Raw genomic sequence first — 18,343 nt, 5'->3', positions numbered from 1 at the left:
GATGATCCGCTTGAAAGTCTTGTTTATTGTCGGTTCTTAGTTCCCATAAGTCCTCCTCAGCCCTAATGAAAAGCCCCTCGGGGAACCCTGTTTGCAGTGACGGGTCTAGGGGAGGAGGGCTCAGGTACCTAACACATGTGCATGACATACTGGTCTCCGCTCACAGGACATCATCAAAGTCCTCGCCGGTGTTGAAGAGGTCACACAGTCGCACGGGTCGGGCCTGCTCTGCCCCTTTGACCAAGAGCCCACCCTCTGCCTGAGGGCCTGTACCCCACTGCTCGGGGGTCTCCCCAAAGGGCCTCCTGGGCCTAGACGTAGGAGTGTGTGTGGCCCAAGGAAGCTGGGGCGGACTGGGTGTCCTGCTGAGGCCCCCGTCTTTGGCAGTTTGAGCCCTGGGGGACCCCTGCTCAGCCTGTGCTGCCCCAGCTGGCCTGGGGTCCCTCTGCAGGGGTGTCGGGGGCTCTGTGTCCCCATGTGAGCTTCCAAGTGGCAGAAGAAATCGTTCCCACTTAGACGTGGCCCTGACCTGCTGGGCAGGACGTAGTGGTTCCCTCCCAGGGCCAGCGAGCTGCCGGGCGTCCCCGTCCTCACGACTGCTTCCTTCTGGGGCCTTGCCTGCCGGGCCAGCGTGGTCCTGCAATGGAGACAGAAGCAGGAGGCCATGTCCTCCGTTCAGAACGAGGCCCAGGGGTCTGGCAGGGCCAGGGGCAGGAAGAGCACGGACCCTGTGCCTGCACTGCCGCTTGCTTGTCTCCGGCTTCTGGCCTTTCTGCTCGGTGCTGTCCGCTAGCGGGCCGTCAGGCTGCAGCCTCGGGACGGCCTTTGATTCTGAGGGTTGGCACAGAGCGAATAAATGCCCTTGACCTCACTCCAAGTCCTCTGCCAAATTCCATGACCAGGCTTCCCAAAAAGGAAGCCAGGTGATGAGGTTCTCATCTCCTGGGGACCTTAGGATCAGGAAGGGGGTGCCTGAGAGGAGGGGTGAGTGGGGAGACCTGGAAGCCGTGTGCAAAGCGATGCAGACTCCATCCTGCCTGCTCCTGGCCAGGCAGACAGGAAGGCCCAGAACCCAGAACCGTGCTGAGGGGGCTGAAGCTGTGGAAGCGGCTGCTCAGAGAAGCACTTCTGGGGGAGACGGTGGTGCTGGGGCCTGGCCTTCCCTCCCTCGGACCAGATGCATGCAAAGTGGGTTCCACCACAATGACAGGAGGTACGGAGGCGGCGCGGGCCTGCTGCACTGCCCGCCCTGCCCCGACTTGCTGTCACTCACTGAGCCTCACTAGCCCAGCTCCTCTCGTTTATACAGGCTTGTGGTGAGCAATAAACACCTCCGTTAGCCTGTTTAGCCCACGGACGGCCACATCAGTAACTCATGAACAGCAGTCTGTAATTTGGAGATTCAGGGCCACGCAGCCAGTGAGTGGCAGCACCAGTTTGGCCTCTGCCTCTAGGCTTTGAGCCGGTGCTCTAGGCCACCACCTGAACGTGGCCAGGCCAGCCCCGGTCCATGCTGGGGTGGCCACGCCAGACGCCCAGCAGTTTCTCTGCCTGGGCCCCCATGGCTCTCATGACGGCGTAAAGTAAACCTGCGTTCTGGGGCCCTGAGTGCAGGGGGTCTGCTAGGTTTGCAGCATCAGGAACGAGAGCAGGTCCTGGGGGGGGGGGGGGGGTGCCTCGGTGCACGAGAGCACACCTGGGTCTGCGAAGGGGAGGGTGGAACCGTCCCTCAGAGGCCCAGGGCAGGGCGTGCTGGACAGTCCGCTGAAGGCACTCCACACAGAACTGAGAACGGTCCTCAGAAAACTCGGCTGCCTCTTGGGCATCAAAATGCCCTTGACCAGGAGGTCACACTGAGGATGAGCATGACAGGGAAGCGGAACAGGCCGGAGGGAGAAGGTGCTTCAGACAGACAGTCAGTCTCATACTTCGTTGTCGACAAAGCATGACAATTAAATAGTCACTGGGACCAGAAGAGAAAATGGCTTCCATCAGCGACCTTCTGGGTATCTAAGGTGACCTCAGAGTCCCCCCAGACCTGGCCATGGGGGCTGCATGGAGGACACAGTGCTCTGGCTCCATCTCCTGGCAGGGAAAGTGCTATCAAGAATCCAGTCCTGCCTGGCCGGTGTGGCTCAGTGGATAGAGCATCGGCCTGCGGATTGAAGGGTCCCGGGTTTGATTCCGGTCAAGGGCATGTACCTCGGTTGCAGGCTCCTCCCCGGCCTGGACCCTGGTCAGGGCATGTGCAGGAGGCAACCAATCAATGTGTTTCTCTCACATTGGTGTTTCTCTCTGTCTTCCCTCTCTCTTCCACTCTCCCTAAAAATCAATGGAGAAATACCCTCGGGTGAGGATAAACAAAACAAAACAAAAGAAGCCAGTCCTGCTGGGCCGGTGAGGTTCACTGGTTGAAAGTCAACTTATGAACCAGGAGGTCATGATTCGATTCCCATCAGGCGCAGGTTGCCAGCTTGATCCCCAGTAGGGGGCGTGCAGGAGGCAGCCAATCAATGACTCATCATTGACGTTTTTCTCTCCCTTCCTCTCTGAATTTAATAAAAATATATTAAAAAAAGAAAAGAATCCAGTCCTGCCCTGGCCTCTGTGGCTCGGTTGGGTGTTGTGCACTGAGAGGTTGCTGGTTCGAATCCTGGTCAGGGCACATTTGAGGGTTGCGGCTCCATCCCCAGTAGGGGGTGTGCAGGAGGCAGCCCATCGATGTCTCTCTCTCTCTTTAAAAATCAATAAAAATATTTAAACACACACACAACACTATGCTTTAAAAAAAAGAATCCATCCTATCACCATGAGTCACCTGGTCTGATGCCCCGCCCCGCGCAGGTAGGAACCTGTCATCCCGCAGAGCTTCCTCGGGGCCTGCTGAGCTCCGCCCCACAGCCAGTGACAGACTGGCCAGTGCCGGCCCAGGCAGCCGTTTCTCTGCTCCCGCTTCTTGTAGCTACAAAGTTCTCATTTTGACCCGAAATCTACCTCCCAGTAGCACCTGCCCCATAAGACGCACCTGGGTCTAGAGGGGCCGTGCTCAGAACCAGGGCTGCCTGGGAAGAAACCTGCGCACAGGTCTGTCCCGCTCTCGGCCCGAAGCCGCAGGCCCGCCAGCTGCTCTGGCCGCACTCCCACTGCCAGCTCTGCTCACGAAGTCAATTCCTCCCTGAGCGAGGGCAGCTAGGTGATCCGCGCCAAGTGAGCTAGTACAGGTGCCCATGCGGGGACACCAGTGGGGACGGCACAGCCACACACACCTCGGAAGCTGCAGGGCACCACGTAGCAGGACCTTGGCAAATTCCATGCTCCCTGGCCCAGGGGTTGCATTTATACTAGCGAAAGTTTGGAAGCAACCCAAATGCCCAATAAGGAGTAAATACTGGCACATCCATTATCTCCTGTAGGTAACTTCTTAAAAATGAAAGTCATGGAACACTATAGCAACGTAGAATGACAGGTGAAAACTCCAGGATGCAAACAATGTTATGATAGGAAGGATATAAAATTAAGGCCGAGTGGACAAAACTGGAAATGGAGACCCAAGTGTGCAAGAACTGCTGTGTTGAAGTGGTGTGTTCAAGGCCGGTTCCTCTGTTTATGATAGAGGAACGGGCAGAATGTGTGGGGAGAGCACGTTGCCAGCGCGATCCCGTGAGCAGAGGCAGGGTTCTGCCCGCGGGTAGGCGGGGGGTGTCTGTGTGACAGCTGCCCCCACTCCTGCCCTTGGCGGGACACAGCACTCCACCTACCACGGCACCTTGGCTGTATCATGGCGTCACCCTATCCATCACCCAAGCTCACCCCGTTTGAGCACCTACTTCACAGGCACCGGACACAGGTGCTCAGGCTGGAGAGCGGGAACTCGGAACCTCAGGTCTGTACCACAGCGTCCGCTCTCTCCCCGGTGTGCCCCGAGCACGAGGGACGAGGATGGGGAGAGGCGCAGGGGGTGAAGTTCAAGCTAAGTTCAGAGGAGTTCTCCAAGCAGACAGAGGAGAGAGTGTTGTAATTATTTGTATACAGAGCGGGGTCTCCCCTACAAAGGGGGCAGGTTTATTCATTTTTGTGTTCCCTGTAGCTTTAAGCCAAGTGCCTGCCCTTCAGATGCATCAACAGGCATTTACAGAACAAATGACTCAGGAATAGAGAAATGGAACCCCGGGTGCTGCTGGCTTACCTGCAGACGCACATGCTCAGCCTGCGCAGGACCTGCATTTTCCTCGTCAGCATTTATGGGTTCTTGCAGAGACCTGAGGGAAAGATTGTGCGGATACCCGTGTAAGATGACAGGAAGCTGAAGGACAGGAAGATGCAAGGACCTGGCAAGGAGTACCAGACTTCGAGGGAACCGTAGTGTCTGACTCAGTTGTTCGGATGTGACTCGGTCATCGCCTAGCAGTTCACAAGGCCCGAGTAAAAGGACCACTTCTTCCTCGGAGTTAGGCTGGCTGAGCCCTCCGTCAGCAGGAAAAGTGACATAGCGGGGGCGACGCTTAACCCAGAGACCAGTTTGCATCCTGGCTTTGCCAATGACTGGCTGTCATTATGATGGTGTGACTCTGGGTTCATTACTGTTTGCTCATCCAAAACGGGGTAACATTGCACGGGTGACTGAAGATAAATGAGACATGTATGCACATGCCCCGCCCAGGGCCTGGGACACGGAGACCAATGTCCTCGGAGCTCCTGTGGCACAGAGTCCCTCCCCCAGCCATGGAGATGCGCCCCTCACACGGGCACGCGAGTCCACTGCCGTGTATCGCAGCCACTGCACAGGGAAGGCACCTGAGCTCGACGTGCCACAGACCTCCAGGCACCAGGGCTCTGAGAGGAGTGAGGAGCCTGAGTGGGGCTGCTGTCCAGTGGCAACCTTGACTGTGCGAGGGCAGGAGGCAGAGCCAGCGCCACATCCATCCATGTCAGACCGGCTGTTGCACGACTGGATGGGAAACTCCGAGAACCCCAAACTCTACCAAGTGAGGGCACCTCTACTTCAGATTGTTCATCTGTAAAAAGAAGCCAGTGACCCTCAGGGCGATTATGAAATGAGATGAGGCATGGAACCCCCGCCGTGCACATGGTCGCTATGAGATGAGGCATGGAACCCCCGCCGTGCACATGGTCGCTATGAGATGAGCATGGAACCCCTGCCGTGCACATGGTCGCTATGAGATGAGCATGGAACCCCCGCCGTGCACATGGTCGCTATGAGATGAGGCATGGAACCCCTGCCGTGCACATGGTCGCTATGAGATGAGGCATGGAACCCCTGCCGTGCACATGGTCGCTATGAGATGAGGCATGGAACCCCCGCCGTGCACATGGTCGCTATGAGATGAGGCATGGAACCCCTGCCGTGCACATGGTCGCTACGCCAGCCTTCCCTCGAGCGGTTCCTGCCAGCTGTCAACCAGAACTCTGCTCACCTTCCTGATTCTGGAACGCAACTTCATCAACTAAAGGACAGCGCTCAGCAGTCTGGGGCTTCTGGCCTGACTTCTTGCTTCCAATGTTACCACTGAGGACTTGGGTGCCTAGTGTTCCTTTACAGGCGATCGTGTTTCTCTTCAGCTGCTTTTCAGCTCTTCCTCTTGTCTTCTGTGTTCTCTAATTTCATTACGTTGTGTCTAAGGACAGATTTTTCCTTCACTTTTAAAATTACCTGATTAAGGTATAATTAATATACACTAAAACACACCCATTTCTGTGTACAGTTACTAAGTTTTGAGAAATGATACCTTTGAAACTATCACCCCATCAAGATATTGAAAAAAAATTTTTTATTAAGATATAATTGACAAGACATAGAAAATTTTCATCACCCGCCCTACCCGGTTTGGCTCAGTGGATAGAGCCGGCCTGTGGACTGAAGGATCCCGGGTTTGATTCCAGACAAGGGCACATGCCCGGGTTGCAGGCTCGATTCCCACTGTGGGGCGTGCAGGTGGCCAATCAATGGTTCTCTCTCATTATTGATGTTTCTCTCTCTCTCTCTCCCTTCCTCTCTGAAATAAATAAAAATATATTAAAAAATAAATAAAAAGAAAATTTCCATCATCCAAAAAAGTTCCCTTCTGACTTTGCAGGCAATCCCCTCCTCTGGCTTCTTTCACTTCTCAGTGTTTTTTGCCCACGTTGTTGTTGCCGAGCAGTATTCTATTGTATGAATACACTACAATGTTTACTCATTCACCTTCTGAGGTATCTGTATGTCTAGCCCTTCACCAATATCTTGATTCCTGTTATAGTAAATCTTGAAATCAGGTTGCAGAAGTATTCCAACTTTCTTCTTATCAAATCTGTTTCAGCAATTCTAGGTCCTGTGCAGATATATGTAAATTTTAGGATCAGTTTGTCAATTTCTACAAAAAAAAATGCTGGAATTTTGATTGGGATTAGGTTGACTCTAAGATCAATTTAGGATGAACTGTCATCTTAATGACATTGAATTTTCCAATCCATGAACATGTTACATCTTTCATTTAGATCCTCTTTAATTTCTCTTAGCAATGTTTTATAATTTTGATTGAACAGATCTTACATTTTTTATTATATCTATACGTATTTCATTTATTGATGCTATTATAATACTTGATTTTAACAATAATTTTCCAATGGTTTACTGCATTTATATAAGATTAAATTTTGTATGTTGATGCTGTGTCCTTGTGATTTTGCTAAATTAACTTCTTAGCTCTAGTAGCTGTTGTGTAGGTCCATTAGCATTTCCTACATCCACGATGTCATTGTCCAGTTTGGGATTTACTGTGTTTTCTGGATCTAAGAATGAATACCTTTGATTCTAGAAAATGCTTGACTCTTTTCTCTGCAAATATTGCCTTTGCCCAATTTTTTTATTCTTGCAATAACTCTTCTCTATATCCTCTGTGCCTCTGAACTCATATTTTTCACCTTTTTATCTTTGTGAATAATTTCTTCGGGTTTATCTTCCATTTCACCGATTCTGTCTTCAGCTGTACTTAATCTATTTAACCTTTCTACTACAATTTTAGTTTCAATGACTGTACTTTCCATTTCTACAAACTATTTTGGTTCTCTTTTCAAAACAACTCGGTTATTCTTAAAGGCTCTTGCTCCTATCACCAACCTTCCCTTTTATTTCATGAAATATAGTAAACTTACAACATTATGAATTCTGAAGTCTGTCTGTTGCTCTGCTGTATTTTGCTCAGAGGACATGCTTCCTTGAGTGTTTAATGACTGTGGGTACATACTCCTTGGAACGCTATCTGCGGGGATTCTTTCAGGCCTGGGCTGAAATGTGTCGCTCCAGGGGGGAGGCTGCATTTACCTCTGCTTCCTGGGACGGTTTGAAAATAAAATCTCAGCTTGAAGCTTTTCACGCCTGGAAAAGGCTGAAAAGACACGTGGCAGCTTCCCGTGCTTATAAAATCCCGGAGCAATACGCCCCTCTTCAGCCAGGGCCAAGGCCAACCCAGGCGGGCTTCCGCCGCAGAGGGGTGCATTTCTGGTTACTGTATGCTGAGGGTGTAGGTTTGGGGGACGCAGCTTTATGGGGTGGTGTCCTGCGGACCTCCCACAGAGCGAGCAGCAGGCTCTGTCTCCCGGATGCCCCAGCCTCTCCTGGGCGCTCCAGGGCCGCGGACTCCCATCGCCTCGCAGCCAGGGGCCTGTTCTCTGGAACTCGGCTTTTGGTTCATTTTTTACCTCCGATAGTTATTTACTTTCTTGTCATCTCATCAGTGCATTTAAAATATTATCACTGGGCCCTACCAGGTGGCTCAGTTGGTTGGAGTGTCATTCCGTACACCGAAAGGTTGTGGGTTCGATTCGCACATACCCAGGTTACAGGTTCGATCCCGGTCGGGGTGTGTATGTGAGACAACCAATCAATGTTTCTCTCTTACATTAATGTTTCTCTCTCCCTTCCTCTCTCTCTAAAACCAATAAACATATCCTTGGATGAGGATTTTTAAAAAAGGCAGCTGGATAGAAAAAGAGCCCACACCGGCATTTTAGGCCAGGCCATGCTGAAAGCGCCTGGTCTGCAAACGGACTTACTTTCAGCGGGAAGATTGTGCAGGGTGTCTAACTGCTGCATCGGAGACTGAAATCTCCACGAGCCACTCCAGGGAACACAGGGCAAGACAGCCAGCCGTGCCCTCAAGCCACCTACCTGGGTGACACCTCCGAGAGCTGGCCCTGCAGCAGGTTTAATTTTTGGACGTGACGCCTACAGTCAGCACCAGAGCCCTCACCGTAAGCCTGAGAAACAAACACACACACAAATATTAATTTTAAAAAGTGTTGACAGGACTGAGAGGCACCCCCACATGCCTGAAGCTCCGTGCAGAAATCAGCGATCGACCGCTTATTCCTGAATTTGACTTTTGCTTCATTTTTTACCCCTGATAGTTATTCACTCTCTTGTCATCTCATCAGTGCATTTAAAATATTGTAGCTGGGCCCTGGCGTGATTTACAAACCCACAGTCTCAGGCAACAAATAGTTTCAGTCTATGTGGCTGCCCACTAGTACCCCAAACTTACATAGCCAAACTGAACTCAATCCCAAACCCCACACAAAATGGTTAATGAACATAAGAAATTCAGAAGAGAAGTCACACAGATTGCCGATAAACATGAAATGATACCCCTCACTGAGAATCAAAGGAATACCAATTAAAACGATACTTCTTTTTCATTTAGCTGTCACTCCTTTGTTCAATACATGTTTACTGAACACCTTTATGTGCAAAGACATGGCTGGACCTAGACGATACTGTGCTCAGTGAAACGGTCAGGTCAGACAGAGCAAGACAAATACATGTGATTTCACTTCTATGTCAAATCGAAGAAAACAAAATAAATGAACTAACAAAACAGAAACAAACTCACAGATACAGAGAACAAACGGATGGTCGCCAGATGGGAGGGGGTTTGAGGGGGGGGTGAAAAAGGTGAAGGGATTAGGTACAAATTGGTAGTTACAAAAAAGTCACGGGGATATAAAGTACAGCCCAGTCAATAATATTGTAATAACCCCGTATGATGCCGGGTGGGTACTAGACTTATTAGGGGGATCACCTTGTAAGGTATGTCTAACCACTATGTTATACACCTGAAATTAATATAATATTAAATATCAACTGTAATTAAAAAAAAAAAAGAAATAATAAAAAAATAAATTTTTTAAAAGAGATGGGGATGATGTGGGGAAGTGGGCTGTGGTGAGGTGTAGAAGTTGGGGCGTTGGGGAAACTAGCAGAGGATTGAGAGAAACAGCCAGGAAAACAGGAAAACAAGACGCCTCGCGCCCGAGCGAAGACAAGGTTTCCGGGAGGAGGAAGTGACAAACGGACAGATGCCACCACCGAGTCAGGCCGCGGAGGACTGAGCACCACCCACTGCTGTTAGCAACACGGACGGCCACGTGAGTGGACTGGCCCACGTTCACGTGGGAGTGAGAGGAGTGGAGCTGCAGGGGGAATGGCAAAGTTTAAAGAGAATGTAGCCCCCATCTGGCAACACCAGTGCTGCGTCTGCTCTCCTGCACGGCAGAGACACTGCTGACACTGAGATGCGTTTTCCTCTTATCCGGGCTCACACTGGACTCCCCGCCCCAGGCTTCCCGCAGTCAGGGGTGGCCAGGACAAGGTGCTTCCCAGTGGGATGCGAGCCCTCCACGCCGGCCTGAAAGCCTCCAGGGGGCGGCTGCTCCAGGCCCGTGCCCCTTCCAGCGGCTGCAGGCAGCAGGAGGCCGGCCTCAGGGGATCAGGACCTCAGAACGCAGAAGCCGCGGCCCTGAGTGGCAATGCTGACCTCAACCCCTCCAAAGGCGGTTATAAGAGCAAGAGAAGCTTCTACTGTGTTCTAGTCGTTGCTCCATTCATCCCACTTCCTGAGGGAACAGGCCTAGGGCGTGGGGCTCCATCTGTACGGGATTTTGGCGCCCATGTTACCGTGGCCTAGCCAACAAGGCAGACGCCACTGCACATGCACGGAGGTGGGCGAGGACCGCAAAGCCTCCCCGGGAGAACGCAGCACAGCCGACACCTGAGACCAGCAGCAGGCACTCTGCGGTGTCGCTGGAGCGCCTAAGCCCGCCCGCCTCGGAGACCCATTTCAGAGTGGGCCTCAGCACCTACCCTTGCTGACTGATGTCCCCACCCCACCCTTCCCAGCTGACTGGCCCAGAGGGGACAGCTGAGTCAACAGCACCAATCAGATCACTTCTCCCCGGAGTTGGTAACTGGGACCCAGCCATTCCAGCGGGCTGGAAATGGCGTCCTGTGGTCTGAGTGGAAGGTGAACTGTGGGGAGAGAGGGAGGGAAGGAGAGGAGGCAGGGAGAAGGGAGGAAAGATGGTGCCTGCCTTGTCAGCAGCTTTTCAATTCTTGGAACGGGTTCCTCAAAGGGTCAAGGATGAAGTGCCTTCCAAGTGTTTTGTTTTCTTTCTTTTTTTTTTTTTCTACTAAAAACCCTTGGTTGAAGGATACCCTCTGAAACAGAAATTTAACTTCTGGATTGTGCCCTAAGGAAATAACTGATCGAGTGAAGAGAGAGGTATTTGTAAGAAGCTTCACTGCAGAGCTGTTCACAACAATAAGAACTAATAGCAACGGAAATGCCCACTGATGGGAGACTGTCACTTAGTCACTCAGCAAACACTCACGGAGCACTTCCCACGCACCAGGCACCGTGCTAGGAGCCGAGAGTACAGTCAGTGCACAGGCCTCTGCTCGCATGGGGCTTACGGTCTGCGATGGGCACTGCTCACGTGAACACCCTTTGACGGAATTCCCATCAGGATAATGAGAATAGCTAGGGGAAGCCCCAGCTGAGCACAGAGGCCCCGGGAGGGGAGCAGTCTGGATGGCCTCCAAGTGAGAAAGGAAAGTCCCCGTGGCTGAAGGAGTGAGGGGCTGGGGCTGGAGCAGTGGCACCCGGGGCCGGTGCAGGCGAATGGGGCTTAGTGAGGAGCGAATGCAGGGCAGTTGGTGGAGCTGGAGAGACTGGGTGGGTCAGTAGATGTGGACTTGAAAAAAGCGGGCTAGCCCAGCTGGTGTGGCTCAGTGGTTGAGTGTCAACCTATGCACTAGGAGGTCACTGTCCGATTCCTGGTCAGGGCACATGCCCGGGTTGCGGGCTCGATCCCCAGTGGGGAGCATGCAGGAGGCAGCCGATCAATGATTCTTGCTCATCATTGATGTATCTCTCTCTCTCTCCCCTCTCCCTTCCTCTCTGAAATCCACAAAAATATATTTTAAAAAAAAAAAGAAAAAGTGGGTTAGGTAAAAGCACTTAGAATGAGGTCACTTCAGTGCACACCCTCGCTAGCCTGGCATCCCGACCGCCTCCACTTCCTGGGCCCGCCGGCTCCCATACTCCCACCCTGGAACCACCAGCCCGTCTGCCCGCTGCCAGGGGGCCTACTGCTCTCACCTTCCTGCAGGCCCCGCACTTTCCTTGCACTGTGCCCAGGCTAGTGTCAAACCACATGCATGTGCATGTGTGTGCCTATGTGTGTTTAGTAGCTTCTCTTTCCTTTCACATGAGCAGATCTGTGAGGGCGAGAGCGGCCACATGCTCACCTGTCACTGCCCTTCCTGTGGCTGGCACCAAAAGGTACTCAACAAATACTTGCTGAGTGAGTCAACAACCGAAGGTACCTTTGCTCCATTCATCCCACTTCCTGAGGGAACAGGCCTCGGGCGCGGGGCTCCATCTGTACTGAACGCGGACCCGCCTGTCCCTGGCATGGGGAGATGCCCGGCTTCTTGGGACTCACCCGTAAAAATGACTGCTTCTCTCCACAAGCTTTGCACGTCCATTTGAGACTCTTTTTCATCTACAATGAAGTTTCAGAAATATATATAGCTTAGGTAATTATTCAAAACAGGTGGAATGGACCAAAAACCTAATTTTAAAAGGTCAATGGGAAAAAATAAAAAAAAACAAACCAACACACATATGAAAACTTAGTATATTACAGAGGTGAGGGAAGAATAGACTATTTAATAAGTGGTGCTGGGAAAACCAGCTATCCATGTCAAACGACATCAACTTATATCTCTACCGGGTGTGGCTCTCAAAAACAATTCCATAACATTTAATTTTGATTTTTAAAAAAATGTTTATTTACTGATCTGAGAGAGATCAATTTGTTGTTCCCCTTATTTATGCATTTACTCGAAATCTTGGCGTATCGGGATGGCGCTCTAACCAACTGAGCTACCCAGCCAGGGCCTTAATTTTGATTCTTTTGTTTTGTTAATCCTCAGCTGAAGATATTTTTCCCATTGACTTTTAGAGAGTGGAAGGGAGGGGGAGGAGGAGGAGAGAGAGAGAAACATCAATGTGAGAGAGACACACCAACTGGTTGCCTCCCACACGGCCCCGACCAGGGCTGGGGATCAAGCCTGCAACTGAGGTACATGCCCTTTACTGGAATCGAACTTGGGACCCTTCAGGCCGAGGGCCGATGCTCTATCCACTGAGCCAAACCGGCTAGGGCTTAATATTGATTCTTGATAAACCTGACTAGAGTAGTTGGTTTCTCTTAACATGAACAATACCTTATACCAGCTCTGAAACTGCAGAATAGCTGCCGCCACCCCCACAGGAGTCTAGAACAAGCCAGGGATCCCCACTATTGTTTACCAATTTCCCCTGGATGTTTAACCAGTGGAATTTTAAAAGAGACGGTAACAAAAGGTATGAAAATTGGAAGGGAGAAAAAAAAGAAAACGATCATTATTTATAGATGATATAAGCAGCTGTTTTTCTTTCCCCTTTGGTTTCAAATCACTTTTCAGAGTTGAACGGGACCATGAGAGCATGTACTACAGTATATGTGAAAAACATTTTAACGGAAATGATTCCCACTTATTTTCAACAAATGACAAAGTTTCTGAGCCCTAAAGTTTGATGCTATCCTTTTTCAGAGAAGGGTGGGTTAGCAGAGAACTAGGCAGAGGAGGGACTATCAGGAGACACACCGACAGCAGTTAGGTGACTTCAAGCAGGAGAGAGAATACATCCAGTTAAGAATTGAGGGTGGGGCCCTGGCCGGGAGCTCAGCTGGTTAGAGCCTCAGCCAAGGTTGCAGGTTCGAGCCTGGGTCAGGGCATATACAAAAATCAACCAATGAATGCATAAATAAGTGGAACAACACATCAATGTTTCTCTCTCTCCCCAACCCCCCTCCTCGCTCTCTAAAAAAACAACAACACAAAAAACAAGGTGGGGCAAAGATAGGCTTCCAGGTGTGAGTACATGAAACAATGAATTCTTACATTAGTCACTAATATTGTATTAGTTGCTGTATGAACTGTAAACCTACTTTTGCCCCCTCTGTAGGCTGACAGCCTCCACCTCTCGCTCAGAGACAGGGAAGCGGGAGGTTACAGAAACGTCCATGATCCTGGTCCCGGCGGTGCGGGTGGTTCAGGCTCCGGAGCGCTGGCGGCTAGCGCCCCGGCGGGACAGGAGGCGGCGGCGCCAAGCAGCCAGGGGTCCTCAAACTTTTAAACAGGGGGCCAGTTCACTGTCCCTCAGACCGTTGGAGGGCCGGACTGTAGTTTAAAAAAAACTATGAACAAATTCCTATGCACACTGCACATATCTTATACTGAAGTAAAAAAACAAAACGGCAAAAACACCCGCATGTGGCCCGCGGGCCGTAGTTTGAGGACGCCTGATGGGTTAGGCTCTGCATGAGGCCGCCTCCGCCGAAACCATCAGCCCTGGTTTCTACGAATCTTACAAGCAAACTCCCCCCAAACCCCGGGCGGCGTCACGGAGAAGCGACAAGATCATCGTCATCGGCCCGGGCCCGGTCCCGGTCCACGGGCCACCGCACGGGACGGCGCGGGAAGGTCCGGAGCCCGGGGAGGGGAGGCCGACCCGCCTCACCTGGTGCGCCTGGAACAGGCGGCAGCGGCAGCACCGCAGGACCCGAGCCTGCGGAGGCGGCGCCATGGCGGCCCCGGCCCCGGCCCGCGAGCGCGTGCGCCGGGCCCTGTGCGGGCGCCCCGCTCTCCAGTCCTCCGCGCCCTCCCGACCCCGCGGGCCCCGCCCCACCAGCCCGTGTGCGCCTGCGCCCTGCGCCCGGCCCGCCCCGCCGCCCGGCCCCGCCCCCGCGGGCACTCGCCCCGCCCCCCGCCCCCGTGTCTGGGCGGGTGGCTGGGCCCCGGCGACGTCCCGCCCCCGCCGCCCCGGCCGCGCAGTGGGGCGTAGGCTGTGCTTTGCGTTCGTGTCCGACCCCGGGCCAGTCAGTCCCATCTCCGTCTGAGCCGGCGCTTCCCCGGGGGCTCGCTGGGAAGCTTGTACCGCAAGGGCCGGGCCTCCGGCTGCTGCTGCGGGTCCGGCCTCTGCCGCACCCTCCCCGCTCCCGCTCCTTCACGTCGCCGAGAGGGTGCTGGAGAGCGCTCCCCTCCGGCCCACCGGGGCCGGGAGCAGGACCTCTGAGCGGGGGCCCGGGAACAGGCTCGGCGACTGAGACATATGCAGCTGTAAACGCAAACCCATCCCTCCTGCAGCCCCGGAGCCCCACCGCTCAGTCCCCATTCAGGAAGGTGGAGGAGCAAGCCGCCCCCCCCCCCCCGCCCCCGGCTGCTCCCCACCCCCCTCCCGCGCCACTTCTGTCCCAGCCGCACCGGGACCCCGCCGCCCGCCGCCGAACATTCCCACGTGCCCGGCAGCACAAACCATCCGGCTGAAAGAATTCCAGCTCCCAGGCCTGACAAGGATGGGCGAGAGGAGCCCTTCTTGGGGGTGCTGCTAGAGCGGTGAAATGGAAACCGTTATAAAACACCCTGAATCGCCCAGATGTATTATTATTTTTTAAAATATGTTTTTACTGATTTCAGGGAGGAAGAGAGAGAGGGAGAGAGAGATAGAAACATCAATGGTGAGAGAATCATTGATCGGCTGCCTCCTACACGCTCCCTACTGGGGACTAAGCCCGCAACCTGGGCATGTGCCCTGGCCCTGAATCGAACCGGGACGCTTCAGTCCGCAGGCCATGCTCTATCCACTGAGCCAAACCAGGGCTGGATGTATTATTTGTGTACAGTGGTCACTGAAGTAGAACAGAAAAAATGGAAATAACGTTCTAAAGAGTGGTTGCTTACTATAACGGCATGGGTTATCTATAGTTCTTTACAAAGAGTGTGAGTTTGAAGCAAAGATGCATGTATATTGTTAGGAGACAAGGAGGTTATAGTGTACATAAGTCCCCAATTGTGTAAAATCAGATATTACTTATTTCCAGGTATGGGTGGTTAGGGTTATATAGGTGATTTTATACATTTTAATACATTATGTTTTCCAAATTTTGCACAATAGCTTCTGTTAGAAAAAAGTTTAAAAATTAATGTTTGAGACTGACTATACAGACGGACAGTGACCAGACCGCATATGACAACCTCTGCAGCAACCACCCCCAAATCCAAACCACAACCTCCACAGCAGGGAGTGCTTGGCCATTTTCACCTCCGTCCAACCTGAAGACAAACCAGGGAAAGCCACGTATGCTCCCCACGCCAATCCCATGAGACCTGCTGCTTCGGGTTAGCCAGCCTCGTGCCGTCCTGACCACGCACCCGGCTTATGGCCTGTCTGCTCTCTGCCAGATGCAAATGACGGTAGCTGGCCCCTTTTCTATAGCAGCTCTTTTTAGATAGTCCGCAATCTCATGTGGGGGGAACCTTTGCTTTTTTCCACGTTTGAGTTATTGTGATAGGGGTACAAGGATAGAATAAAAATGTGATTTTTATTTTTTCCTCTATTCTCTTCCTTTCTCTTTCCTTTCCCACCCATTTACTAACAGAATGTGTAAGTAATTGATTAATCAACGGTGTATGTTTATTTTACCCTTATGTTCTGGCTAAGATTTTGTTGCAATTCTCAGTTGACCTGGCAAGAACCCAGCCCTGAACTTACACGAATGTGGGAGCTGATTGATCAGGTCTCAGAAACACCGGATGACGCACGCCCGGTCACCGCTTGCTGGGTGTTAGGACAGACGGTCCAGTTCCAGACATTCATCAAGACCCAAGACCCCAGAGACTCAAATTCCAGGACTGCCAATCGGAGTCCCCCTTTTGCAACTCCCTCCCACCCCATTCCCTTCCCCTGTTTTCCCCAAATAATCTCACTCCTAACAAGCTTAAGGGGCAGGAGGATGTTAGGGTTTTTACCTGTCACCTTCCCAGATTTCAGGCATCTGATATATGAAACACACACTTGTAGTCCAATCCCTGTCTCGCTTTTTGGCCGAGCACCAAACTCGGTTGATCTCGTTTCAATTGTAGCCGAGAGAAGACATATGCAAAGAATGTTTTATGCTTAATAAAAAGAGCAGGATAAAATTTCAGATATGGTATGAATTCAAATTTGAAAAAGTTAAATATAGAAAAAATGAACACTAAAATACTGAGTAGTAATCTTTTTTTTTTTTTGAGTAGTAATCTTAAGGACTAGGAAGAATTGTTTTTCTACTTTCCTGTATTTTTTCTTCCTTTCTGAAATAAACATGTAATCCTTTTGAAACCCATATACATATATTTTTTTCTTGAAAATTATAAGAATGACTTGATGAATGGCTTGATACACGACATCACGTGGTAAGCAGTTTTAAAATATACAAATAAATATACAGAATAAAATACATTAAACTTTTCATTGTATTATCCATATGTTAACGTTTCTGTTGACAAGAGGAAAATTCTGAGCCGTGCTAAGTAAAGTTACAGCAAGCTGGAAGTGTTGCCTTTTCCATCCAGCCCTGCGGCCGGTGGCTCACACCGCGTGCCCCAGGACTGGCCCTTTGCTGGCTAGCATTTGTTTTTTGTTTGTTGGTTTTTTTAAAAAACTCTTTATTGTTGAAAGTATTACATATGTCCCGTTTTTCCCCCCATCGATCCCCTCCAGCCCACCCCGCACCCTGTCCCAGGCCCTCCCACTCCATTGTCTGCGTCCATGGGTTGTGCACATATGCCTACAAGGTCTTTGGTTGATCACCTCCCACTCCCCCACCCTCCCCCACCTTCCCTCCGAAATTCCACACTCTGTCCCAGGCTTCCATGCCTCTGGATCCACTCCGTTCATCAGTTTATCTTGTTCATTAGATTCCATATAAGAGTGAGATCATGTGATACTTGTCTTTCTCTGACTGACTTATTTTACTTAGCATAATACTCTCCAGGTCCCTCCATGCTGTCTCAAAGGGTAAGAGATCCTTCTATTTTTACTGCTGCATAGTATTCCGTGGTATAAATGTACCACAGCTTTTTTATCCACTCATCTACTGATGGGACACTTGGGCTGTTTCCAAATCTTAGCTATTGTACATTGTGCTGATATGAACATAGGGGTGCATACATTCTTTTTTATTGGTCTTTAAGGTTTCTTAGGATATATTCCTACAAGTGGGATCACTGGGTCAACTGGCAGTTCCATATTTAGTTTTTTGAGGAAACTCCATACTGTTCCACAGTGGCTGCACCAGTCTGCATTCCCACCAGCAGTGCACTAGGGTTCCCTTTTCTCCACATCCTCGCCAGCACTTGTCATTTGTTGACGGTAGCCATTCTGACATGTGAGGTGATAGCTCATTGTCGTTTTAATCTGCATCTCTCTGATGACCAGTGACTTTGAGCATTTTTTCATATGTCTTTTGGCCATCTCTATGTCCTTTTTGGAGAAGTGTCTATTTAGGTCTTTTGCCCATTTTACAAATTGGATTATTTATCTTCCTTTTGTTGAGTTGTATGAGTTCCCTATAAATTTTGGAGAATAAACTCTTATCAGAGATAACATTGGCAAATATGTTCTCCCATGCAGTGGGCTCTCTTGTTGTTTTGTTGATGGTTTGTTTTGCTGTGCAGAAGCTTTTTATTTTGATGTAGTCCCATTTGTTTATTTTCTCTTTAGTTTCCTTCGCCCTAGGAGATGTATCTGTAAAGATATTGCTATGAGATATGTCTGAGATTTTGCTGCCTATGGTTTCTTCTAGGATTTTTATGGTTTCCCGACTTACATTTAAGTCTTTTATCCATTTTTAGTTTATTCTTTTTTTTAAATAATTTTTTTCTTTTTTTTTTTTTTTTAGTTTATTCTTTTTAAAAAATATATTTTTATTGATTTCAGAGAGGAAGGGAGAGGGAGAGAGACATAGAAACATGAATGATAAGAGCCCTAGCTAGTTTGGCTCAATGGATAGAGCATTGGCCTGTGGACTGAAGGATCCTGGGTTTGATTCTGGTCAAGGGCACATGCCCAGGTTGTATTAAGTATTTTAATTTTTTTATTGCAATGGTAAATGGGGTTGTTTGTTTAGTTTCTCT

The 18,343-nt window shown here is 50.6% G+C and overlaps 1 protein-coding gene across 3 annotated transcripts; it reads right to left on the bottom strand.

The window, feature by feature from the left end:
- Positions 1-5: 5 nt before the first annotated feature.
- On the bottom strand, positions 6-14,067 carry MRNIP (MRN complex interacting protein). 3 transcript variants are annotated; one of them, XM_054717121.1, is made up of 5 exons: positions 13,908-14,067; positions 11,782-11,841; positions 8,168-8,256; positions 4,187-4,259; positions 6-637 (listed from the first exon to the last, which is right to left on the bottom strand). In XM_054717121.1, the coding sequence occupies exons 1-5, from the start codon at positions 13,971-13,973 to the stop codon at positions 161-163; spliced, it is 765 nt and encodes a 254-aa protein (XP_054573096.1). In that variant the 5' UTR covers positions 13,974-14,067; the 3' UTR covers positions 6-160. The 3 variants fall into 3 exon arrangements, with proteins under 3 accessions (XP_054573096.1, XP_054573095.1, XP_054573094.1); XM_054717120.1 differs by lacking the exon at positions 13,908-14,067 and adding an exon at positions 13,336-13,551; XM_054717119.1 differs by lacking the exon at positions 11,782-11,841 and having other exon boundaries at positions 13,908-14,050.
- Positions 14,068-18,343: the final 4,276 nt, after the last annotated feature.

This window comes from Eptesicus fuscus, chromosome 6, assembly GCF_027574615.1.
Source record: "Eptesicus fuscus isolate TK198812 chromosome 6, DD_ASM_mEF_20220401, whole genome shotgun sequence".
NCBI classification, from domain to species: Eukaryota; Metazoa; Chordata; class Mammalia; order Chiroptera; family Vespertilionidae; genus Eptesicus; species Eptesicus fuscus.
The sequence above is the reverse complement of the archived record's forward strand: the minus strand, read 5'-3'. Positions and strand labels throughout refer to the sequence as shown.